This window comes from Bufo gargarizans, chromosome 1, assembly GCF_014858855.1.
Source record: "Bufo gargarizans isolate SCDJY-AF-19 chromosome 1, ASM1485885v1, whole genome shotgun sequence".
NCBI lineage: Eukaryota > Metazoa > Chordata > Amphibia > Anura > Bufonidae > Bufo > Bufo gargarizans.
Genome location: NC_058080.1, coordinates 723,218,995 through 723,245,536, shown reverse-complemented (window position 1 = coordinate 723,245,536; position 26,542 = coordinate 723,218,995). Strand labels below are relative to the sequence as shown.

The following is a 26,542-nucleotide window of genomic DNA, read 5'->3' as shown; positions in this document are numbered from 1 at the left end:
GCTGGCGCTCTTGAAGTTAGCAGTGACACACCATTAACCCCAGGCGCTGGAGGAACTCCACCTGATGAACACCTCGATAGCCTCCACATCGCACCTAAGAGCAGCGTCCTGTCCATCTGGCCACTTGATGGCTTAATTGGACATCAGCTCCTCGCTGTCTTACAGGAACATCAGCCACGGGCCAAGAAATGATCTTCTCCAGCACAAGACAAATCATTTTTAATTGGCTCCTTCGCAGTCTGTATTTGTGTCTGTTTTCTTCTTTTCCTTCTTGCTTCCACATTTGCAGCATGTTGTTGAAGTGCGTCCCTTGATACGAGCATCTGTATTCTGCTGACATCGGATGAAAAGTCACAACGTATAGGGGGAGATTCATCAAAACTGGTGCAAGGGGTAGATACGGTATAGCTAGGAGGAGCTATATGTTTAATTGATGACTTAATCACCAATTTTTATAAACTTTTGTAGGTAGAATAGGAGTGGTGATTTGTAGTTAAAACTTAACTTTTAATAATTATATATAGAATGAGGTCCCTAGGTATTTAGTTTGGATACAAAATGAGTGCTGATAACACAAGGGATACAAAAAATAATAAATTGGTGCAAGGCCGCACCTTACGTACAGAAAGGTTAGTGCACGGCGGCACCTTGAATAACCAGTGGTCCTACCGTTTTAGGCCAGGATCCTCTGGTCACTGTCGATGTTCAGATAGCATTCGATTTGCTGTGGAAAAGAGCAATTAGGGCTGGGCGGGGGTATTAGTGGGTTTGAAGGTACCTAGACAGCCCTAATATATGGGTACTATCTCGGCCCTAGCATCCTATTCACGGAGCACCCGTTCAACACACTGTGTTGACCACTAAACTAAGACCAACACTATATGTTATTACAGTGCATTGCCCCTTTACGTGTGCCTATATGCCCCTGATGAGTCTGTTATACAAAACATGCGTGTAGGGATTAGCTACACTAGGGCGCAATAGGGCCAAGTAGCAAATGGGCAAGGTTCCGGACGGGGTCGTTCTTATCAGAACGGGTGCTCCGTGAATAGGATGCTAGGGCCGAGATAGTACCCATATATTAGGGCTGTCTAGGTACCTTCAAACCCACTAATACCCCCGCCCAGCCCTAATTGCTCTTTTCCACAGCAAATCGAATGCTATCTGAACATCGACAGTGACCAGAGGATCCTGGCCTAAAACGGTAGGACCACTGGTTATTCAAGGTGCCGCCGTGCACTAACCTTTCTGTACGTAAGGTGCGGCCTTGCACCAATTTATTATTTTTTGTATCCCTTGTGTTATCAGCACTCATTTTGTATCCAAACTAAATACCTAGGGACCTCATTCTATATATAATTATTAAAAGTTAAGTTTTAACTACAAATCACCACTCCTATTCTACCTACAAAAGGGTAGATACGGTGCCCAGAAATCGGATTCCACCTTACATTTTTCAGAGCTCCTTTGGAAAATGTGAGGATCAATCTGATTGGCTGCTATCGGCGACTAAGCCATTTTTCCGTCTCGCTGGTTTTGATAAATCTCCCCCGCGGTGTTCGTCTGTGCACATTGTACTTTTAAGAAACTAAACATAGAAAATGCACAAAAAATACGGCCCAGCACTTCCTCCCTTCAGCTTTTTTATTTCCTTTCATCCTGTTTTGTCTCATATGATATAAAACTAGGAAATACATAAAGAAATCATCTGTGTCCCCTGGAGATCAGCCATGTCTCCTCTCCCCACTGTCTGAATGTAAGACAACCGGCTGCAGCAGAAGCCTCCCTCCTCCGCAACAGGAGAAAAAACATTATTAACTTTTATATTCTATTACAATGTATTTATTATAAGTAAGTATCTGTCAGCAGATTTGTAGCTATGACATAGGTGCCCACATGGCTGAGAAAAATGAAGTTTTAATATATGCAAATGAGCCTCTACGAGCAACGGGGGCGTTGCCATTACACCTAGGGGCCCTGCTCTCTCTGCAACTGCCGTGCCCTCTGCACTTTGATGGTCCAGGCGTGATTACTTTTACACTGCCTGGTCCTGTTCATCAAAAGTGGAGAGGACTTGGCAGTTTCATAAAGAGCAGAGCCTCTAGGTGTAATGGCAACGCCCCCATTGCTCGTAGACTCTCATTTTCATATATAAAAACCTCATCTTCTAATTTACATATATGAAAACCTCATTTTTCTCAGTAATGCGGCCACATATGAACATGGGACCGACACAGATGCCTTCAGCTGCCAAGTGCACATGTAACAGGTCAGCCAGTATCTGCTGACCGATAGGATCCCCCCTGTGCAGGTCCGTTTTTGCTGCAGACTCTTCACACAGCCTCTCAGCCACTTTGCTGCTAATGTAAAATGCTTTGCAATTGATGAAAAATCTGCCCCTGTGGACATGCTCTAAAAAAATCCCCCGCTGCTCCCGCAACAAAGGATCTAGTCCCCCTGACCTTCGTTTAGAAGGCTGCATCAGTGATGTCTCGCGCGTATTGGGGAATCTGCATAGACGCACAGGACCACTGCCACCAGTGATTGGCACATGTCAAGTTCTGCATGTCATGGTAGCTAACTATAATAGTTGTGTGACCTGGCGCACTCGATAAACCTGTGTAGATGGTCCTAATAATCGAGCGTCTATACATAACCGTAGACTATACACAAGGTTCATTCTCTGTTTTCCGGTTGCAGGTGCGGGAAGCCGCCCAAGCACTGTTACTGGCAGAACTACGAAGGATCGGGCAGTCGGGACGTAAGGAGACAATTGATTTCTGGGCACCGTATCTACCCCAGTATGTGGACACCATCATGTCACGTAAGTTTATATGGATACCTCTGTTTCTGAGAAATCATACAGCTCGGTCTAACTTTCTCTTTGGGCCATATTCACATATATAGATGACTTTTCTACATCTCGTAATATCCTGAGATGAATTGGAGATGGAAGGGAGTCCTTAATTTGAGACATCTAGCCATAGTATAGGTCAGCTGAAAAAAGCTTCTCTCTCTTTTGGCCTCATGCACACGACCGTTGTGTGCATCCGTGGCCGTTGTGCCGTTTTCCGTTTTTTTTCGCAGACCCATTGACTTTCAATGGGTCCGTGGAAAAATCGGAAAATGCACCGTTTTGCAGCCGAGGCCGTGATCCGTGTATCCTGTCCGTCAAAAAAATATGACCTGCCCTATTTTTTTGACGGACAACGGTTCACGGACCCATTCAAGTCAATGGGTCCGTGAAAGAACACGGATGCACACAAGATTGGCATCCGTGTCCGTGATCCGTGGCCGTAGGTTGCTTTCATACAGACGGATCCGAAGATCCGTCTGCATAAAAGCTTTTTCAGAGGTGAGTTTTCACTTCGTGAAAACTCAGATCCGACAGTATATTCTAACACAGAGGCGTTCCCATGGTGATGGGGACGCTTCAGGTTAGAATATACTGAAAAACTGTGTACATGACTGCCCCCTGCTGCCTGGCAGGTCCTGCCAGGCAGCAGGGGGCAGACCCCCCCCCCCCCTGTTTTTAACTCATTTGTGGCCAGTGCGGCCGCCCCCCCCCTCCCTCCCCTGTAGTTAACTTCTTGGTAGCCAGCCCCCCCTCCCTCCCCTGTAGTTAACTAATTGGTGTCCAGTGGGCCCCCCCCTCCGTCCGCTATAGATAACTCATTGGTGGCCAGTGGGCCCTCTCCCCTCCCTCCCCCTCCTAATTAAAATCGCCCCCTATCATTGGTGGCAGTGGTGAGTACCGATCGGAGTCCCAGTGTAATCGCTGGGGCTCCGATCGGTAACCATGGCAACCGGGACGCTACTGCAGTCCCGGTTGCCATGGTAGCTTAGCAATTTGTAGAAGCTTCATACTTACCTGAAGAGCAGCGATGTCTGTGACCGGCCGGGAGCTCCTCCTACTGGTAAGTGACAGGTCTGTGCTATAAGCAATGCGCCGCACAGACCTTTCACTTACCAGTAGGAGGAGCTCCCGGCTGGTCACAGACATCGCAGCTCTTCAGGTAAGTATGAAGCTTCTACAAATTGCTAAGCTACCATGGCAACCGGGACTGCAGTAGCGTCCCGGTTGCCATGGTTACCGATCGGAGCCCCAGCGATTACACTGGGACTCCGATCGGTACTCACCACTGCCACCAATGATAGGGGGGCGATTTTAATTAGGAGGGGGAGGGAGGGGAGAGGGCCCACTGGCCACCAACGAGTTATCTACAGCGGAGGGAGGGGGGGCCCACTGGACACCAATGAGTTATCTATAGCGGACGGAGGGGGGGGGGCCCACTGGACACCAATGAGTTATCTATAGCGGACGGAGGGGGGGCCCACTGGCCACCAACGAGTTAACTACAGGGGAGGGAGGGGGGGCCCACTGGACACCAATGAGTTAACTACAGGGGAGGGAGGGGGGGGCGGCCGCACTGGCCACCAATGAGTTAAAAACAGGGGGGGGGGGGGTCTGCCCCCTGCTGCCTGGCAGCACCTGCCAGGCAGCAGGGGGCAGTCATGTACACAGTTTTTCAGTATATTCTAACCTGAAGCGTCCCCATCACCATGGGAACGCCTCTGTGTTAGAATATACTGTCGGATCTGATTTTCACGATGTAGCTCATATCCGACAGTATATTCTAACATAGAGGCGTTCCCATGGTGATGGGGACGCTTCAAGTTAAAATATACCATCGGATTGGAGAAAACTCCAATCCGATGGTATAAAAGAACTCCAGACTTTACATTGAAAGTCAATGGGGACGGATCCGTTTGAAATGGCACCATATTGTGTCAACTTCAAACGGATCCGTCCCTATTGACTTGCATTGTAATTCAGGACGGATCCGTTTGGCTCCGCACGGCCAGGCGGACGCCAAAACGACTTTTTTTTCATGTCCGTGGATCCTCCAAAAATCAAGGAAGACCCACGGACGAAAAAACGGTCACGGATCACGGACCCACGGACCCCGTTTTTGCGGGCCGTGAAAAAAAACTGTCGTGTGCATGAGGCCTTTCTCTGAAGGACCTAGCACATCCATGCATTACACCAGGGGTCTGGCAATCCAGCATGCTTACCTGCTTGGCTATTCTCTGAACTTCCCTAGAAGTGAGTTGAGCATGCTGGGAGTTGTAGTTTCACAACAGCTGGCGAAGGTTGCTGACCCCTACATTACTCAGACAGCCTATTCTAATAGTTGTAATACTTCAGTTGCCCTGTGTTGGCGCTGCAGGGAACTTCTTCTTCACTTGCCAAACTTGTCCTCCACAGATCAATGCTGATCACATGGGTTTCCTATCCCTGTAGTCAGCTTATTTCTGGGATACTTCTAATAAGCAGGTTTCTCTGGGACCTGCACTTTTCTCCATAACGGTTCCCCCGGAGTGGGCGTAGAAACAGCTGCACATGCTCGGCCGCCCTCTATTCCTTTCTATGGAACTGCCAAAAATAACTGTGCACTGGCTATTTCCAGATGTTCCATAGAAGTGAGTGAAGTGGCGGCCGCGCCTGCGTGGTGCGCCCCCTCCCGCGTGGTGCGCCCTCCCTTCAATTTTATGAGACTTCTGAAAATAACCGAGCATGCTTGCTCTGCTGTTTTTAGAACTCCCATAGAAATAAATGGAGAGCATGCAGCACATATGCGAGGTGCGCTCTTGTCACTTTTGGAGGCTTGTTCTGTAGATAGGTGCAGGTCCCAGAGGTGGGATATCCTAGCGATATGCCACCACTGTCACAGGTGAGACAACCCCTTTAAAGAGTTATATAAAAACTTGGGTAACCCCCGTAAAAGGCCTAAAATAACAAATGAGTGCATACTCGCCTGTTTTCTCCTCTGCTTCTTCCTCCTCTGCGCTCCGGTCCTGACCACTGCTATTCGTTTTTCTGGCTGCAGAGGTGAAGTTCTGTGCACACAGGTGGCCACTGCAGCCAGTGAATGGCCTCAGCAGGGATGTCCTGTGCATGGCTGAGGCCAGCGATTTGGCTGCAGCGGTGACTTGTGCGCAGAACGTCACCACTGCAGCCAAGAAGATGACATCGCAGCGGAAGAACTGGAGCATAGCACTTGAAGAAACAGAGGAGAAAACAGGTGAATATCCCTTCATGAGTTATTTCAGGCCATTCACAGAGGCTGCCCAGATTTTTATATAACGAGACAACTCTTTTAAAGGGGTTTTCCAGCATTTTTATATTGATGGCCAATCCTGACAATGGGCCATCCATATCTGATCAGCGGGGATCCAACACTTTGCACCCCCACCGATCAGCTGTACCCAAGTGGCTTCAGCACCGGAACTACACAGCTCCATCCATTGTGTAGTGAACGGAGCTGGTAATTGCAGGGTGACTCCCATTCACTTGAACGTGAGCAGTGTTGCAGTAACCCGATCCATCCACTACATGATGCTGTGCCAGAGCGCCAGCACCAGAGCTACTGCCGAACAGAGGTGCAGGGTCTTGGACCCCCGCCAATCAGATATTGCTGATGTGGTATTAAATCTGTCATGTATCCACAGCAGATGTTTTCCTAGACATCTAAGTGGAGTCTTGAAAACCCCTTTCATTTGCAGGAAAGGCGATTAAAAATTAAAGTGGGGTCCCACCACAATGTCCGGCATTTTATAAAAAGAAAATAGCGCTGCCTGCTGCAAATCTGACGAAATCTGCTCCAAACAATGTGAACTCAGTCTTATGGAAGTAGAGGAGAGAATTGCTGTAAATTCAATTCCCTTTATATACAAAACCCATACAATTGCTAAATAGACAATGACATTTACATATTTATCCAAAAATATTATGGAGGAAGGCGCTGAAAAAAACCTTCAGAGAATATTCTCCAATCCTTCTGTGGTTTTGCATGGAACGAAAAATACATTTGCTGTTCCTTTAACAGGAAAATAAAAGGTTATCTTGCTGCGGCCTTTGTGTGTATGTGCTGATGTGGATGCAGGCAGCCAGACAGGCAATGTGTGGAGAGAGACCAGGGAGCAGTCTGCTGATCGATAGCAGTGGTGTGAAATGAATTAATGTGAGGCAGTCAGTCTGTCTGTCATGGCATTGCAGGGAAAGCTCTGCCAGTACTGGTCACTCACCGCAGAGATCTCGCTTCCTATAAATTCACCTCCCCTCCCCGGCCATGTTCTAACAGCGGATTACTGTATATTCCACCATTATTCTAAAGCCATTGTGTTACTGTAGGGAGGGGGGTGGGGGGATAATATCTAATGTATGTTGTTTTTACATTTTCTTTTCAGTATTTAACTTTTTTTTTTTTTTTTTACTCGATCAGTGATGAAATTGTGATTTAGCTGAAAATAATCAAATGAATAAAAAAATAATAATAAATGTTTAAATTTTTTTTAAATCACCTGCAGTAATAAAATGGGATTTCTGTTAATACATTTAGATTAGCAATAAATAAATAAATTTTATATATATATATATATATATATATATATATATATATATATATATATATAGTAATATATAAAAATATAATATATCATAGCAAAAATAAGTAACATATACCTATATATTAAAGATGTTTGTATATATATATATATATATATATATATATATAATAATAAAAAAATTATATATATATATTTTTATATATTTAATAAAAAATAAAATTTTCTCTTTCTTAGTTTTTTCTTATTTTCCTTCAAATCTACTTTATCCATATTTTTTTTATTTTATGTATATGACATTTTAGTTTACCATTGATTGTAGAATTTCATTTTATTGACTTTTCTTATTCTTTTTTATTTTGCTTTCAATTCTTGATTTTAAAAAAAATAATTTTTAACGCCGTTGTTGAGCCCTTCCTTCCTGGCTTGTGATAACTGGAGAGAGGCTTGTATAACGATTGTCAATCAATGCAGTTAAAATAATTATTCCGCTTATTAGATTCTCCTCTTATTAGATTTCTACATCTGATTTACAGAAAAAAAAAAAAAAAACATCAACTCCATCTTTCGGTTTCAAATCTTTTTGAAGATCCAGAGAGCAAATTCTCGCCGTCCTCCCGGTTTAATGGCCGCATTCTTTTCTACTCTGCTATCACTTAGGAGCTTGTATTGAATTTACAATAAAATAAAAAGGAGTGACCTCTGTAAAAACCCTGGAGATCAACAATATCAGTCTCGGTTATGCACATGTTAAATTGTTCCAGTGCAAGAGGCGAAAAAAAGAAGGAAAAAAAAAGCTCCGAACCTGCCTTGTTTTATTGGGATTGATCAGGATGTGACCCGAGCCGTTTGTACGAGACCGCAATATTAATAATAATCAGCAATATCCTGCAGAGTGAGGGCTGAAGGAGTGAGACGCGGCCTGTGATTAATACATGCCGCCGGTACCAGCTTAAAAATGTATATTACGTCTTAAAGGCGATGTGCTCCTATTTCTAGCGCTGTTGACGTCGAGCTTTAGGTATATTAATATATCCATAATTTTTATCTTTATTCATTAGTTGAGCTTCTTCTCTCAGAATGCCTGTTCCTATATATCTATGTGATTTTTCAGAGATTGTAATATTCATAAATAGATTTTACCCTTAAATTCAAAAAAATCCCCCAAAATAACTTTAGGGCCTCCTGCACACAAACATATCAATCTTGGATCCATTTTATACACATTCGCTCCGTGTGCGTACCCCAATTTCGCGAAACCCACTGTAAAAAAAAAAAGCCTATTTCTGCCTGCTAAATGGCCAAGAATAGGACCGGTTCTATCATTTGCTGAACGGATGGCGGACCCATAGAAATAAATGGGTCAGAGTGTGATCTGCAAAAAATGCGGATCAGACACAGACCAAAATACGGTTGTGTGCAGGAGGCCTAGAAGGGGGTCTGTCACCTGGAGACTCGCTGATAAACCAGGCACAATGCCTCGTAGGGCTACCTCAGCTGATTGTAGTGATACATTTCACTTGGTGATCAGTTTCCTTCATTCTGGAAAAAAGGAATTTAAGTTCACATGCAAAAGAGCACTTAAGTGCAACAAAGGTGGTCCCAGGCCACTCTGTGCACCTTTGCTTTATTCTGGCAAAAATAAACTATTATTAAGCCATATGCAAAAGAGATGTTAGGTGCACAGAGGGCGGGTCCAAATCACTCTGTGCACCCTTACTCCTCCTGCTTCCTCTGCCAGCTCCACCCTCTCCTTGATTGACAAGGCCAGGCGAGAGGACTATGCAGAAATCTGGCCCCGTCAATCAAGAAGAGTCAGAGCTGGCCGAGGAAGGGTGCACAGAGTGATTTGGACCCGCCCTCTGTGCACCTAACATCTCTTTTGCATATGGCTTAATAATAGTTTATTTTTGTGCATCACTAAGTGAAAGGTGTCGAGCTAGCCCTACAAGGCACTGAGCCGGGCATTTTCTGCTGACAGACTCCCTTTTAGGTAACTTTCTGGTCATGTCCTCAAATATGAAATGTAAGTCCTTACTTGGTGAGGATGTTTACCTCCTATTTATTTCCCTTAGGCTACTTTCACACTTGCGGCAGTGTGTTCCGGCGGGCAGTTCCGTCGTCGGATCTGCCCGCCGGATCCGCCGATTTGGAGGTGACTAAAAGCTTGTCATGCGGACAGACTGATCCGTCTTGTATATATTTTTTTTCACACTGTTACCAGTCTGCGCATGCGCAGGCCAGGAGGACGGATCCGGTATTTTGAATACATTACTATAGGGAAAAATGACGGATCCGGCATTCAGACATGTCTTCAGTTTTTTTTTCGCCGGAGATAAAACCATAGCATGCTACGGTTTTCTCTTTTGCCTGATCAGTCAAAACAACTGAACTGAAGACATCCTGATGCATCCTGAACGGATTACTCTCCATTCAGAATGCATGGGTATATGCCTGATCAGTTCTTTTCCGGTATAGAGCCCCTAGGACGGAACTCGGTACCGGAAAAGAAAAACGCTAGTGTGAAAGTACCCTTAGATCTCGCTCCTCGGCAGCTTTTTAGCTCCTGCTCCATTAGGACAGAGCTGTGATCTGTGACTACAGGTTAGCTACAGTGTCTATAGGGTGTCTGAGATGCACCCCTCTCCTGTCATTGGTTCTGCTGCTCTGTCCCTCCCCCGATTTACTACTGTGTATAAACGCAAGCCCACCGGACTCACCAGGAAGTCAGCGCACATTGTGTGCAGAATGATTATAAAATACAGATTTCTAAACCAGCGGAAAGAAAAAGTTGATTTTCAGGAAACTGCAGTTGCAAATACTGAGGAGAATGCGCATTAGGGATCATTAAGACAGCCGTAAGTGTTCTGTGGTCCGCAAATTGCAAATCTGCAAAACGCGGATACTGGTCATGTGCGTTCTGCATTTTGCTGACCGCACTTGACCAGCCCTTTGATAGAAATGCCTATTCTTGTCCGCAATTGCAGACAAGAATAGGACATGCTCTATATGTTTTAGCGGGGCCACGGAAGGAAACCATTGAAATTAATGGGTCCTCACCCATTCCGCAAAATTGGGTAACTGATGCGGACCTGTACATACGGCTGTCTGAATGAGACCTTGGTAAGTTAGAGTTCCCTTGGTAGTCAGAGGTCTCCCTACAGCGCATCTCCCTTCCAGTAGTCCCAGCAGGTCCCCTCCCAGGACTCTGTCTCTCATGCACTATCCTCTTCAACATGTCCTCTGCTTTTTCCCGACTTTTGTATGCCAGCAGAGACTGATGCAGGAGGAGCCCTGGCTGTTAATATACGACCCCTACCATGAGCTGTCTCTTTTGTTTTTGTAAAAAATGCAATTTTGCTCCATGGGTACAGCAAACTCCCATTTAATTTACCTCTTTGGTCGCCTTCCTCTGACCCCATCTCAGCTCTGCTATGTTGGTCTTGTACACTGGGGTCCTATTCCATATAGAGCCTGACTAATGATTTGTACAGAAGTAAAAACTTAGTTCTCCTCCTGTGCATCTGCCTGGCATTGGCATCCTGAGCATATTAAGCAGTTTCACATTTATTTTTTCAAATTAAAAAAATACATTCCATCCATATGCGGAAGACTACAGCTGTCATGTGGGGAACGCCCTCCAAATATATTGGGGGGGGAAAAGTGTTTCCGAGGCCGCTATATTACAAATGACCCTATTGATGTTCAAAGGCCCATTGTTTGCATGCGGTTTCCTTTCCTTTGTCTTTTTTGTAATGGAACAGAATTATTTATTTTACATCAAGCAAGGTCAAGTGCAACATTGTTATTATTTTATCTTTTATTTATATGGTGCTGACTTATTCTGCAGCGCCGTTCAGAGGTCATTATTCACGTCTCTCTGGTCAATGCGCAGCTCTCCTGTGTCAGGTCTCCAGGTGTCACCTATTAAGAATGTATGAGCAGCGTCTGCGGGACACCTAATCATGTGATCTTACATTTATTATGAATGTCTGAGACACAAGGCGTCCTCTGAGATCCTAACGATCAAGGTGCTGACGCGCTTCCAAAAAAAAATAAAAAAATACATCTAAAAACGTTCTTGTGTAGATCAATATATAACAATATAAAGCCATGGTTAAAAACCCAAAAAATAAACAAAAACGCAATTTAGAAAAATACCTTAAGAAGGCTAAGGCTACTTTCACACAAGCGTTTTTGCTGGATCCAGCAGGGTTCAGCAAAAGCGCTTCCGTTACTGATAATACAACCTTCTGCATCCGTTATGAACGGATCCGGTTGTATTATCTTTAACATTGCCAAGACGGATCCGTCATGAACTCCATTGAAAGTCAATGGGGGACGGATCCGTTTTCTATTGTGTCAGAGAAAACGGATTCGTCCCCATTAACTTGCATTGTGGGTCATGACGGATGCGTCTTGCTCCGCATCTCAGGACTGAAAGCAAACCGCAGCATGCTGCGTTTTGCTCTCCGGTATGAGAACGGAACGCAGTGCATTTTGGAGCATTCCGTTCTGTTCAGTTACGTTTTGGCCCCTATGACTGATCTCAATACTGGAAAATATTAACGCTAGTGTGAAAGTAGCCTTAAGCTCAGGGAGTTCTAGTTATTTAAAAAAAAAAATGGGTTAACAATTGTTGTTGTATTTTGATTACCTTGTATTTTTTGTTTTTGAAAGTTATTTTTATACTGAATTTTTTTGTGCTCCAACTATATTTATTGGGAACCCTATATTTTAATATATTATGTAATATCTTTAGTATTTTATGCTTTTTTAGGGAGAGCGTGATACGTTTTTATAGCTTGTATTTTGTTTGAGTTATTTTATGTTCTATTATTTTTGGTTGACTCTTTTCCAGCTGGAGTGACGGCAGAATCTATACAGGCTGGCAGCGCTAGTCCCGATTCCACAGGGACAGAGGTGAAAGTTCAGGAGGAAGAGCACGATCTCGTGGATGATGATCTTGCAGCAGGTAATGTAGTTTTTATGTTTGTTAATTCGTGACTCTTCTTTCAAGCCGTCAGGATTTGGATCAAAACATTTCTCTGCCATATGCAATGAACACAAAGCACACAAGCTATTGTGAATTTTCTGATACAACTTTCCATCATAGAACTATCTATCTATCTAGTATCTATCTATGTCCTACCTATCTCACTATCTCACTATCTATCTATCTCACTATCTATCTCACTATCTATCTATCTATCTCACTATCTATCTATCTATCTATCTATCTATCTATCTATCTCACATCTATCTATCTCACATCTATCTATCTCACATCTTTCTATATGTCTGTCTATCTATCTAGCTATCTAGATAAGGTTGTGCAAACTGAGTAGGTAGCAGGTGTCACTAAGATCTGCAGATGATCACATTTTCAAGCACCTAGCTCCAAACTGTGCATGTGGGAGGGGCATAAAAGCCAAATTGAAAGCAAAGGTTTTAAGCCACATGAAACCTCAAAAATCGCGTTGTGTGGGATGGTTGTGCAAGGCCTCCTATTCATTGACGTGCCAGTTATGTCGCACACTGAGAGGGACAGAGTTCATTTAGGACAGAGCTTCCCTTTAAAAGTAAAGCCAGCCATATACGTAACGATTGGGTGCATTGTGGACAGTCAGTCGCCCATGGGATCGATTGTATGAATGACTCCTTGGTCCTTGAGCAAAATACTCATCTGTATTCAGTCACTCATGCCATACACATGTTATCTTAGCCGACTATAACCAAAATTTTCCAATCTGGCCCTTCACGTTTCAGGAGGCAGAAGGCGACCTAATATGACATTTCCAGTTAATAGATGAGTCTCTCCATTAGTTAGAGTGAGCACAAGGTGTGTGTGGCATGTCCGTGCATTATATGGATGCGCCATTGATTTCACCATGTAATGCATGATTCACCATGTGCTGACGCTGCAGGGGAATTGAACTCTGTGAAGATTACCAGTTATCGTTTGGGGATCTTCAGCATCATAACACCCAGCAATCTAGTTATTTTCTTAGTGGATCCTGTTAAAAAACAAACAAAAAAAAATTCTGAAGTGGACAATTCAGTTGGTGTTTGAAGTTTTTTTTGTGCTCTATTAGCAGTATTTTTGACACTGATCGTTTTCATGTTTTTGTTTTGAGTTTTTTTTAAATATATTTTTGGGATTGCGTTGGCGCAGACTTTTCTGTGATGTTGTGATGTCCATCCAGTTCGGCCTGTTATCCTGCAAGTTGATCCAGAGAAAGGCAAAAACAAAACTGTGAGGTAGAAGCCAATTTTAAAGGGCTTCTGTCACCCCACTAAAGTCTTTTTTTTGGCTGCTTCTAATCCTTATACTGCGATATATTAATATATAGTGCTATAACTCATTTTGGTTCAGTAGTTAATTCAAAAAATGGATTTTATAATATGTAAATTACCTGTCTACCAGCAAGTAGGGCGGCTACTTGCTGGTAGCAGCCGCATCCTCTTTTCATAAAGACGCCCCCTCCTCATGCTGATTGACAGGGCCAGCGAACGCCGTCTTTTGGCTGGCCCTGTCTGCGTTCAAAGTCTGGCGCCTGCGGCGTACCTGTCTTCAGTCTGCGCAGGCGCACTGAGAGGAGGACGCTCGCTCGACCGCTCCATCCTCAATGCGCCTGCGCCGATGAGGTCACATCTACACCCGGCGCAGGCGCACTGAGGATGGAGCGGCCGAGCGAGCGTCCTTCTCTCAGTGCGCCTGCGCCGACTGAAGACAGGTACGGCGCAGGCGCCAGATTTTGAACGCAGACAGGGCCAGCCAGAAGACAAGCGCGTTCGCTGGCCCTGTCAATCAACATGAGGAGGGGGCGTCTTTATGAAAGGAGGATGCGGCTGCTACCAGCAAGTAACCGCCCTACTTGCTGGTAGACAGGTAATTTACATATTATAAAACTCAGTTTTTTGAATTAACTACTGAACCAAAATGAGTAATAGCATTATATATTAATATATCGCAGTATAAGGATTAGAAGAAGCCAAAAATAAATAAAAAAATTACTTTAGTGGGATGACAGAAGCCCTTTAAGGGGGAAAAAATTCTTCCCGACTCCAATCAGGCAATCAGAATAACTCCCTGGATCAGCGACCCCTCTCTAGTAGCTATAGCCTGTAATATTATTACACTCCAGAAATACATCCAGGCCCCTCTTGAATTCCTTTATTGTACTCACCATCACCACCTCCTCAGGCAGAGAGCTCCATAGTCTCACTGCTCTTACCGTAAAGAATCCTCTTCTATGTTTGTGTACAAACCTTCTTTCCTCCAGACGCAGAGGATGTCCCCTCGTCACAGTCACAGTCCTGGGAATAAATAGATGATGGGAGAGATCTCTGTACTGACCCCTGATATATTTATACATAGTTATTAGATCTCCCCTCAGTCGTCTTTTTTTCTAAAGTGAATAACCCTAATTTTGATAATCTTTCAGGGTACTGTAGTTGCCCCATTCCAGTTATAACTTTAGTTGCCCTCCTCTGGACCCTCTCCAGCTCTGCTATGTCTGCCTTGTTCACAGGAGCCCAGAACTGTACACAGTCCTCCATGTGTGGTCTGACTAGCGATTTGTAAAGTGGCAGAACTATGTTCTTATCACGGGCATCTATGCCCCTTTTGATGCAACCCATTATCTTATTGGCCTTGGCAGCAGCTGCCTGACACTGGTTTTTACAGCTTAGTTTGCGATTTATTAAAATTCCTAGATCTTTTTCCATGTCGGTGTCACCCAGTGTTTTACCAGTTAGTATGTACGGGTGATTCCTGCTTTATTAAATTTTAATTCACCCTGTTGATATAGTTGTCCGTGTTACTTTGCCATAAAGCGGTGTTTCAGGTCAGATGAGCGCCATATAACAAGCTTCTTTTCTTAAAAGGATTATATACCTTACCTCTGGGAAGCTGGAAACTTCTGGTAGTCTAATGAAGTCCCCAGAGAGTAGAAAGGCCATCATTATTTCCACTGTGTCTTTTAGATGTATACTTTATTTTTTTCACTCTCCCCCCCCCCCCAAAAAAAATATTATAGTATGGCTATACACAATATAGACTTTTGTGATGTTTGCATGCATTTACACAGTAAGAGAAAAATGATACCTTTTTTTTTTAAGTTAACATTTGATTACGTTTCTTCTAGGAATGCTCACATTGTCATCGCTGACGGTTTCCCCCAGGGGGCAGCCTTCATGTAGGTGGTAGTTAAAGGAACGTGGGTTAGGCTACCGCTCCAGGGCGACCAAAAGTCATTCACAAATTGTGCTAAAATCTCGCCACTTCTGTGGCTCGTGGGTGACTTCCTTGCTCTCAAAAAAAAATAAAAAATTATCTCTAATTTGACAGATGTTTTTTGCAAGGTGACTTGATTTTTTTTTAAAGTTTTAGCAAATTACTTTAATTTAAAAAAAAAATATTTCTGTAAGTTGCGAGAGATTCTTTGCGTCCTAGCCTAAAGAAAAAAGTCATATCAATTATTTTTTCTGAAAGAATTTGTTGGTGCAATAGAAGCAAAGCCGTTCCTGACATTTAGAAAGCCTGCCATTTTGTTGCAGAAATAGCTGCCGTAACGAGGATGTGTCTTGCGTGAAAGCTTCGCAACGATCAGAAAGTCTTATTTTCGATTATTATTCTGCCCTTTGTCCATTGTCAGACTGGTACAGGAGACCCCTTGTTATGATCGGGGCGGTTAATGAATCGGTGATCACTCACATCAATGTTTACATCCTGGCTTACGAGTTTTGAGTTCATATATGTGAAAACGGATGTTTTTTTCTTTTTTAGTATTGTACGGCACTGACTGCAACTTTAATAAAAATGAAAGCCTTTTTTTTTTTCAGTAGCTCTCTGCTCAGCGGGTATTATTGGGGTCCCGATCAGGGGGGCACATTTTTATGGACGTATTCAGGAGCTGTCCTATTTCAGATGGTGATATTGCCTAATTGTTGTAGAGTAGTGTGACCTTTGCTTTGTTTTCTCAGTAATCGTTTGTTTCCATTCCCTCCCATTTTAAGTGTTTCTGCTTGCTGTTATTGAATGGACATGGTTTACTTCCGTTCATAGGCTGGTCATCCATCTTGACTTAACTTTGATTATGCAGCAAATAGACTTGTGCATACGAGTGTCCGATCCATTTCAAGGAGTGCCCGAGACCAACATTTATTGTGTGGGGAGGTGTCACGGCTGGAGGTGGGGGAAACCCCCAGCCGTGCGGTGCCAGGAGATGGTAGGGTTACCCCTTGGCCGGGACCACAGAGTTAGGGAGCAGGTCACCTCCTATTGCGTCCCTAACGCTGACCCTGTCTCCTGTCAGTATGAGCCGACCTTGGTGGTAGGAGGGCTCATACGCCGGAACCTAAAAGTCCCTGCAAGCCCTCAAGTCGGCCCTGAACTAGGGGACAGAGTAAGACTACCTGCTCCTCCTAGACACGGAGGAGCAGGAGTCTCAACGGCCAAGCAACACAGGGGATACAAAAACAGCTATGGCAGTGGCAGTCAAATGGAACCAACTCATCACTCACCTGCCACAGACAACACAACCAGGAACCCATGTGCAGGTGCTGTAAGTACAAGACAACAACGGACACAGCACACACCAGACATCACACAAGAACCCTGGACCATAAGCTGCAATAACACAAAACCCCCCACACACCTAGATAACACCGTGTAACAAAGGTTTTAAACTTATGACCGGAAGGGTGGCCCTTACAAGAAGGATGGAATCCACAGGAGGCTGCTTCAGCCAAGCATGACTGAAAGCAACCTACTGAGCTGTGCTCCAGACACAGGCTTTATAGGGCAAAGTGGCCACACCCACCAGTCAACCACACCCAGTGACACAACACACACACTGGGAAGGAAGTTAACCCTTCCTACACCACAGAAGGGAAAACACACATACAGGGGAAGTGACCAACCTGATCACCCTGTGAAGGGACGATGTGCGTGCGCACCAAACAACAACAAGTGCACACCAGACATACAAACAAAGTGCATCCACACACGCACACAACTCCCCGGGAACCGCACACATAGTTGTTGTCCGCGGCAACCGCACTGAGGCCAGCTACAATATGCCTCAGCTGCGGTTGAAACAACAACCACAACCGCGGGCAACTGTATGCGGCTCCCAAGGAGTCACGACCATAACCGTGGCCGTGACAGGAGGTGGCCAATAAGTCCTCATCTCCTTCTGTATTACATGGTCCACGCTGTGTAACGCGTGGCCGCGATGGGTCCTCTTGAATTAGCGGCTGTCTGGTCCGATTGATTCAGGAAGGAAGGGGAAGAAGGGTTATGGGCCGAAAAGGGGTTGTGTAGACGAGAAGGATTCCAGCTTCTGAAAACCTTAGCGATCACCAGCCATGCATTTTCCCTGCAGTGGCCTCTACAGGGGAAATGTGGTATTACATGGCTGCCATTCATTTGAATGGCTATCTGTGTGACACATGGAGAAGTCAGATCTGCCAGATTGAGAGCTGAAATTCAGCGTCTCCCTGCTTTGGCTAAGGGAGGAAGATCGATCCCCAGTCGGTCAACCCCTCCATAATGTCCATATGCCCTAATAGGGCTTGTCTTCTTTGAACTACCTTTTTCAAGACTTGTATACACAGCAGTGTTGTTTTATACAGATTTTTTTCTATGCAGTTTTCGGTGCAATTCTGCACCAAAATCTGCAGGTGCTGCGGATTTTGCTATGGATTTTCCCCAGATCTCACCCATTGCAACGCACAGAAATCTACACTGAAAATCCGCACAAAGTACCGGGCCCATTTTCGTTTTTGCATTTTCGTTTTTTTGCTCCCTGCCTTCCAGTAGCCATAACTTTTCCATGTTTCCATTCATATAGCCATTTGAGAGCGTATTTTTGGCGGGACAATTTGTATTTTTTAATGGCACCATTCTATTTACCAATCCTTGTATTGGAAAACGGGGAAAATTTTCAATTCTGCCAAGGTTTCTCAGGGTTTGATCTTGCAGAGTTCACTGTGCGCTAAAAATGACATGACGTCCTTATTCCGCGGTTCAATACGATTGCGGGGGATACCAAATTTGCATAGTTTTGTTTTGTTGTGAAAAAAAAAAAAAAAATTATCGAAATTTTCTTTGCTTCGCCATTACTTTGTTATATTTCCGTCCAGGGCTTGTTTTTTGCGGCACGCACTGTTGTTTTTATTGGTACATATGACTTTTTGTCACTATTATTAATTTTTTGGGAGGGGAAGACAAGGTGACCAAAAAATGGCGAATCACGGTTTTATAAAAAAAATAATTCTGTTACAGCATACATCTCTTTATATTTTAATAGCCAAGACATTTTCGGACGCAGCGTTACCGGTTATGTTCCATTCCTTCCATCAGCCTCTATGACGTAGACTTAGGCTGAAGGGGTTAAATACTATTCCTATTATCATGCGCGTTGTTTGTAATATACTAATATATGTCAATACAAACTACCGCGAGACATCATTGAGGCGAGGTAAGAAATAAAAAAAAATGCGCATCCAGTCGTCTTGAGATCCTCCCCCCCCCCCAAACCTAGACCCAAATCAATCGGAACTAATGACATTTTTGCCTTAAATGAATAGTTTTAACAAAAAGAAAGCAGATGGGAGGCGGGCGGAAGAAAAAAAAAATATTCCAGCTAGACTGAGACAATTTCAGGCTCACCCGGGCCGACTTCAGAATATGATGCAGCTCTTTTTCTGTATCTCGTCTTCTGGAAAGCTAATATCTATTGATCTCCCCTGCAAAGTAATGCCTACGTGCGGTGGACAACAAGAGCCTCTGTCCGCCGATGGAGGGTTCGCCGAACACTTACATTTATCCACTTGCAATTTCTTCTTCTTCTTTTTTTTTTTTTTTTTTTTTTTTTTTTTTTTTAAGAACGATCACTTCCACATTAATCCTTTTAAGAATTAATGCATTTCAGTTTATAGACAGTCAAGAAAAAAAATGCTTAAAAAAATAAAAATAAATCCTAGGAAAGCTAAAGCCGTTTACAGGAAAATAGCCTAATGGCTGGTCCCGTATTACATGTGTTGGGAGCAGGGAAGAAACGTCTGCCTTGCATTTTAAATATTTATGGTCTTTGAATTATCTGTTTTCTGTCATGATTGACTTTAGCGTAGCGTCTAATATTTCTAAGTTTGTATTTTTGTATATATTTTTTTTGTTTGTTTCTCTGCTCGCTGTAAATTCCCGGTTAGTTGCCCTGTTAATATGAACTTTTGCTTTGCGGTTTCATAACCAATAAGAAGAAGAAAAAATAATTCAAAAATTCTTTATATCAAAAGCTGAATATTGGGCAGAAGCAATATTTTGTTGGTGCTATGCTGCCAGGATGTGGAACCATATGGTGGCACGTGGAGGGTTTATGGCTCTTTTAGCACATATGTTTTAGTTTTTTTTTGGTTCACATTTTTGTGACACTGGCTGACCTGTTACATGTGCACTTGGCAGCTGAAGGCATCTGTGTTGGTCCCATGTTCATATGTGCCCGCGTTGCAGAGAAAAATGAAGTTGTAATATATGCAAATGAGCTTCTAGGAGCAACGGGGGCGTTACCATTACACCTAGAGGCTCAGCTATCTCTGCAACTGCCGCGCCCTCTGCACTGTGATTGAAAGAGCCAGAAGGCTGCCGTTTTTAGAGAGGTCCATGCGGTGAACAGGCCAAATTGTCAGCCGCATGAACTACAGCGCAGCCGCCCCCATTGAAAACGATGAGTACCACGCAGATTTGGCTCCAAATACCCATTGAAACACGTACCCAAAAAACGGCTTGTTAACCTACCCTGAATGGGGATTGCAAAAAATGGCTGCTTATGCAGCAGAAAGTACACCATGCAGAAGTATTAAATGCAGCATTTGGTTGAAAACGTTTCTGCAACAAGATTTGCTGCATATTAATTTACTCTGAATCTAATACTGACTCTGCTGACGCCGACTCAGTCTACACAGACAATTCGACAAGTGAGCTGCAGAAAACAGGAAATGTATTGTGTGTTCTTCAGAGGCCAGTGTGAAATTAAAACAAATGACCATGATTACAGTCATTTTCAAGACAATATTTGACTGATGTGAATGAATCAAATCATCTTAAAGGGGTTATCCCACGATTAATGTAGAGAATGAAAATAATATATAATCTAGTACATGACGACCTCTTTCTAACCAAGCTAGATTTACTCCAAGCTGTCGGCTCAGGGGGCACGTCCTTTCTCAGAGGGAATGTCCTTGCTGCTGCAGCTTGTAGCAGTTGAAGGATGCAACTGAGCGTGGGCCTCAGTCTCTCTAAGCAGGACAGAGAAATTAGACAAAGAGCAAACAGCAGGTGGCGCTATACAGGTAGGTTTCAGTGAATAGCTCAGTGGCTATACTACACTGTTAATTACATGCAATTAGAAAAGCATTCAGATCCGGGGGCTGAAAACTTGAAACATTTGAAAACTGTAGAATATTTTTCATGATGCAACCCCTTTAATATCAGGTAATTTCATTCCTACAAGTCCTGTCATGAAGATATGTCCAGTGACAGACTTTACCACCAGGCAAACAAAGCAAATATGTGGGGCCCCTGAGATCAAGGGGACCATTGCTGACCATATATGGTTGGCTGAAAAGCGGACATCTCTCCTGCTGCATTGGGTGAAGGGGGGGGGGGCGTTCCTTGCTGCAGACAAGTAGCGGAAGTGCTCAGGCCGCACTGCTAAGTGGGGCTTATCAGGCAGATGGGGTGGCCCCTTAGTAAATCTGATGGGTCAGAGCTAAGTCAAGCAGTGGGTGGAGCTTAGCTGCTCATTGGGGGCCCCCCAGAAATAAGTTTGGCATGGGGCCCCAGAAATGCAAAGTTCTCATATTGCAGTCATAAAGAATCCCTTTGAGCGCAGGGACTAATGTGCATGGCGGCATTCTTTGCAGAATATGTTGTCGCTATAAATGCTGCAGGAAATAAATGAAAAATGGCCGACAGTTGTAGTGGAGCATTGAGCCGGTGCAATGCAGATGCTGGAATCCTTGTCTGTTGTTCACGTGGGCTTGAAGTATAATCCACCGGAGAGGGAAATTGACTCTAATACTGTACAGGCAGGATTTTCAGTTTGATCCCCTGCATTATACCGCCACCCATGTGAACAAAGGAATCGTGAGGCCGCAGGATCAATATCCAGCTGACTGCTGAGTTTTTTTTTTTTTTTTTTAGAGATGTTTGTGTGAACAAATTATTCCAAAGTGCTCATCTAAACGACCATTTAATCACCGGGTTTGATGGTTCTCATGTACAGCAGGTTCTGATGAGGCGGCTTCCATTGTGACCTATTCTATTATTCCCATGGGAATCAATGAGATTGGACTCGATTTGTTACAACGGGGGGGGGGGGGGGATCTGCTTTATGCAGACTGGTCTCGCCTAACGTTGGGTCGTCACATTCTCTTCCAAACTGCATTTTTAACTCGCGATGTATTTATACCGTGCTTGTTTAGTTCGAGGGGGTGTTGAGCAAGAAAGCGTGGCGGTAAACCGGGTAGCAGAACTTGGCATCTCTTCGAGTTTTTGAGCTGTAACTCCCAACCCTTGCTAAAGGGACCGTGGTACCAAACACCTTCATGGACCTCGGAAATATACATTTAGAGAAGACTCTCAGCAATGCAAATAGTTTTGGCCACCCTACCGAACGCTGCGGCCCCTATCAGCGTCAGACTGAAGTCCTTTGGGTCAACCAGAGATGATTCTGAGGGCCCCCTCTGTGTGTGTGTGTGTGTGCTTCAAGGGCCCCTTTTTATTAGGGTTGCAATATTGTCGGAGCTTGGGCCCACCAGAAGAACATCTGGTGGGCCAGTCCGACCCTGAACCCTATATTTTTGGAATTGGTCATCCTGTGCTTGGATCCACACTTGAGAGGATGATTTTTGTGGTTTCCTACCATTTTTAGAAATTGGTTGGTAGGAAGAAGACACCACCTTCTAAATCAGCTGATCGCATTGGCCTGATTTTTTTTTTCTCCCCTCTCTAACCAGTCCCCCATGCCTAGAACCAAGTAATGCCCATAGAGTAAAGCACAATTTTTCTGGCCTTGTCTAAAATCGGAGGCGCAGAGTGTGACCCATAGCGGACTGCGGATAAGGCATGCGAGCGTCCAAACTTACCATATATGTTATATTACTCCATAGAATACAAAAAAGATATGGATCTCACATACACATGCCATACATCGATCAATTGCTTCTCAGCGTTCAAGCACTTTGTATAATTTTTGATAAAAATTCATAGACCCACTCACATCAAAATGGCCTCTTTCTAATGGGTCCCTAATCTAATTTGGCGCAGCGCCACGTGGCAATCACTGCCACCGCAAGACAGAACCTGCAGGTGGCAAGACCCAGCAGTCCAAGAAGCAACCCTGCTTTCAGGCTAAGCTCCCTTTGTATTGGGCTGCCTCGGTTTTGAGCCCCACCAACCTGAAGGGCACTGAACCACGTGAACAGATCTCAAAAGCTCACCTTTCCATGTGGTCTCAGAGGTTGAACTGAGACCAAGTAGGTTTAAGGTTAGGTTTTTTTTTTTTTTTACTGTACACATGGGGGGGCAGTGCTGCATGGTTGCTGTTGTTGCGGCAGCAGTGGTCGCCATGTGGTGCTGCGCCAAATTAGAGTAGGGATTATTAGCCTCTGAGACCACATGGAATGGTGAGCTTTTGAGATCTGTTCACATGAGGCAATTCTGCATGGTTGGTGTGATGCTGTGCCTGTGGGGTGGTGGGACCAGTGCTAAGGGGGCATAGCCTGACAGCGGAAGTATTGTTGGGCTCCAGGGTCTCGCCTCCTGCAGGTGCTGTGTTGCGGTGGCAGTGGTCGCCATGTAATGCCGTGCCAAATTAAAGTAGGGATCCACTTGAAAGAGGCCACTTTGATGTGGCAGGTGGGCATATACTATGCGCCTCATGGACTCATTTAAAAATTGTGTTGTGGATCAATCCATGGCCTGTGGATCTATGATCCATGTCCTTTTTTCTGCTGACTGGCATTGTTTTCCTCCATGCCACATTTCCAGATTTTTTTTTTTTCAAAAACTCTATTTCTGATGGATCCACCTTTTGTAGCGTTAACATATGTGCACCCCCGCAGCTCGAGCTGCCAGTAATCCCGCTTGTTGTTTTTAGTTTTCTTCCATTTTTCCTCTGCGCAGATAGAGGAATTATCCTTTAATTGCAGCAGTGCTGGAAGTAAGTGGTGTTTGGTAATTTCAAGCGTCATTACAGAGGTAACGATTCACAGGATTATTTGTTAGCAAATGGCCCTTGACTGACAACATCCACCAAACAGATTAAATAAAGAGCCGCTCCGTCCCTAAAAGACACCTAGACGGGACACGTGCACTCCTACCTTGTGCTGAACCTACCTCCTTCTTACCACTTCTGGATCCCTGCCTTTAACCCCTTGATAGCCACGCCATTTTGGGTCTTAATCGCCAAAACTACGTTTGAGATTTTTCTCGAATACCGGTCAACAGCTATGACCATTTATATTTTTATTGTTAGATTAAGTGATTTTTTTTTTTTTTTCTGCAATCTGGCATTTTTTTTTTTTTTTTTGTCATTGTACAAAACTTGATATAAAACATGCCAAAAAAAAAGCTTTTGGGGGAGAGCTTTTACCTATTTATTGTCATTAAAGGTGTTTTCTCAGAGACAACCCTTGGCCCTATGTCTTATTTGAGTTAGGGCGCATTCACATGAACTTGGTTTGGTTCCGCATGTGGGCCCATTCACTTCAATGGGGCCGCAAAAGATGCGGGCAGCAGTCTGTGTTGCTCCATTACGTGGCCCTGTAAAAATTATAGATCATGTCCTATTCTTGTCCGTTTTGCGGACAAGAATAGGCATGTCCTATATTGGGCCGCCCTTTCCGCAAATTGCTGAAAGCACACGGACGGCATCCGTGCTTTGCGGATCTGCAATTTGTAGACTGCAAAACATGGCATGTTCGTGTGCATGAGCTGTCGGCCACCACTGTCCCAGGCAGGCGCCGGCGTCTCTCCACTCTCCCTGTGTGTGTTGGGACTAGTGTTCAGTAAACTTCCTTCTAGCACTGCGAAATCCTTTCCATCGGCCCACTGTACGAGTAGATGATCGATACGATTAAGCAGCGAAAGAGTCACTTCTTGGTGTAGTGAACGTTTCAACAGTGACTCTTTAGATACACCGAATATTGTTCACAAAATCGCAATTTCCATTGTTTGTAAAGCATTGCATTTACTCAAAGCGATAACTTGAGGGGCGTGCTTAAACACGTGCATGGTGTTATCGGCATTGTGCGAGCAGTGAACGATTCCTGTTTACACGTGTACACGATAATCGCCTCGTGTAAAGGTTCCATAAGGTGCTGATCAGCCTCCCTATTTAGCTGGGTTGTGGATCCACCCCCTTGCCTGAGCGTTGAGGTTTTTTAGTCTATAGTAACCAGCGAAGGTGTGATCTCTGGTTTGACTGCCCGTGTAACGTACCTTGCCTGTCTACCGATTCTACTCTTTGCCTCCTGCCGTGACCTTGGAACATCTACCTAGACTATGCACATACTCAGCCTGCCGAGACCTTGGAATTGCTACCTGGATTGCACAGGTATGACTTTTGCCTTGGGGCTTCACACCACCGTCTCTGATCTCCGTGTGTCAGCTGTCACAACTACACCAGGACCAAGTCAGGTGGTAGCGTCCTGGTTGGCTTCCTGCAGCGAAGTCTAGATCCCTGTACAGGGATTATAGAGTCAATACCAGGGAACCACCAGGACAACACCCTTAGGTTTGCCCAAAGTCAGACTGGTTAGTCAGCACACTGTGTCCACACCCACTGTCCATTACAATTAGGACATATGGATATCATAGAAATGTATCCCCAGCCTGGCATCCCCTCTCTGACCACCCTGTATGAAGGGCCCCTCTACTGCACATTTGAGTCTTACTTGTATCACAAGGACAGCCATTTCTCTAAATTGCCATCGTGTACTACCACATTTCTCCAGCAGTGGAAAATGCCTGGTTGATGAGACTTTCAGCTGTTTTCCAGAACTGGGAAGGGGAACTGGGTTGATCAGCTGATAGCCTTGGGTGTTACATTTCAGCCCCTTTATTGATAAACTTATTTAATTTTATAGAATTTTTTTATGATGTTTCTCATGAAAAGTCAAAATAGACCATTGCAGGATTGATATTTTTTTTTCTTTCCCACCACTACATAGTCACCCATTATCTGTCGAGAATCCGCCTGTCTTACAAGTAATTTGTGTTGAGTTTCATCCACTCCCAATATGGCAGCCTCCATGAAGTTTGTATGAACGGTTTTAGCTTTGTCATGTAAGTGAATTACAACTTTTCCCCCAAAGGACATATTTCCTATTTTACTGGCTGGTGCCAAAAAAGCCACTTTCCAGTTCTGAAAAAAAAAGCCCTTTAAAAAAAAATTGCGCTGGGCCGATCGGGTGTCATCAAGTAACAGAAAACCTGGTATGACGAACACCTTCTGATGGCCCATTGTGTTCTTTGGCTTATCACCAATTAGTAAATATTTCAAGTGAATTGGCCATAAGGGTCTCCGAGCTTAGAGCAAGTTACTAAATCAGCCACGTAATCTCTTTACAACCTCATTCTTCTGTGAAATGAAGACAGGTGTGCTGCCGCCCATGGGGTCTTTGTGTCCCATTGTCACTTCATGACTGTTACAGCATTTCAGCCAAAAATCTCTATTTTGCGGTTTAGGGTAAAAAGCTTATACTGTAACACTGAGAGCAGCACGTGGTGCCCATTATCTCCACATATCTCACTGCCTTCCAGATAAAAATCGCTGAAACTGTATATAATCCAATAAAAAAAAATATCCTGATTTAATTAGATCTAAAAAAGGAAACAAATATAATATATACTTTTTTATTTTTCTAAATATATTTTTGAATTTGATTTGATTTAAAATCGATGCTAATATCAGTTTTTTATGTTTTTTTTTATGTTTTTAATATTTTTTAATATTTCTAATTTTATTTTTTATTTTTTTCAGAAGACTCAATATATATTTTTTTTATTCTTGTTTTTGATTTTTGACCTAAGAGCCATTTAAGGGATCAAATAAAAAAAAAA

General features: G+C 43.9%; 1 protein-coding gene across 1 annotated transcript in view; it reads left to right on the top strand.

Annotated features, from left to right (window-relative positions):
- The window catches only part of WDR7 (WD repeat domain 7), a 248,640-nt gene that overhangs the window by 28,468 nt on the left and 193,630 nt on the right, over window positions 1–26,542 (top strand). The window contains exons 5-6 of the mRNA XM_044283454.1: window positions 2,701–2,824; window positions 12,269–12,382. Of these exons, the coding sequence (XP_044139389.1) occupies window positions 2,701–2,824; window positions 12,269–12,382 (238 nt within the window). The remainder of the gene's footprint in view (window positions 1–2,700; window positions 2,825–12,268; window positions 12,383–26,542) is intronic.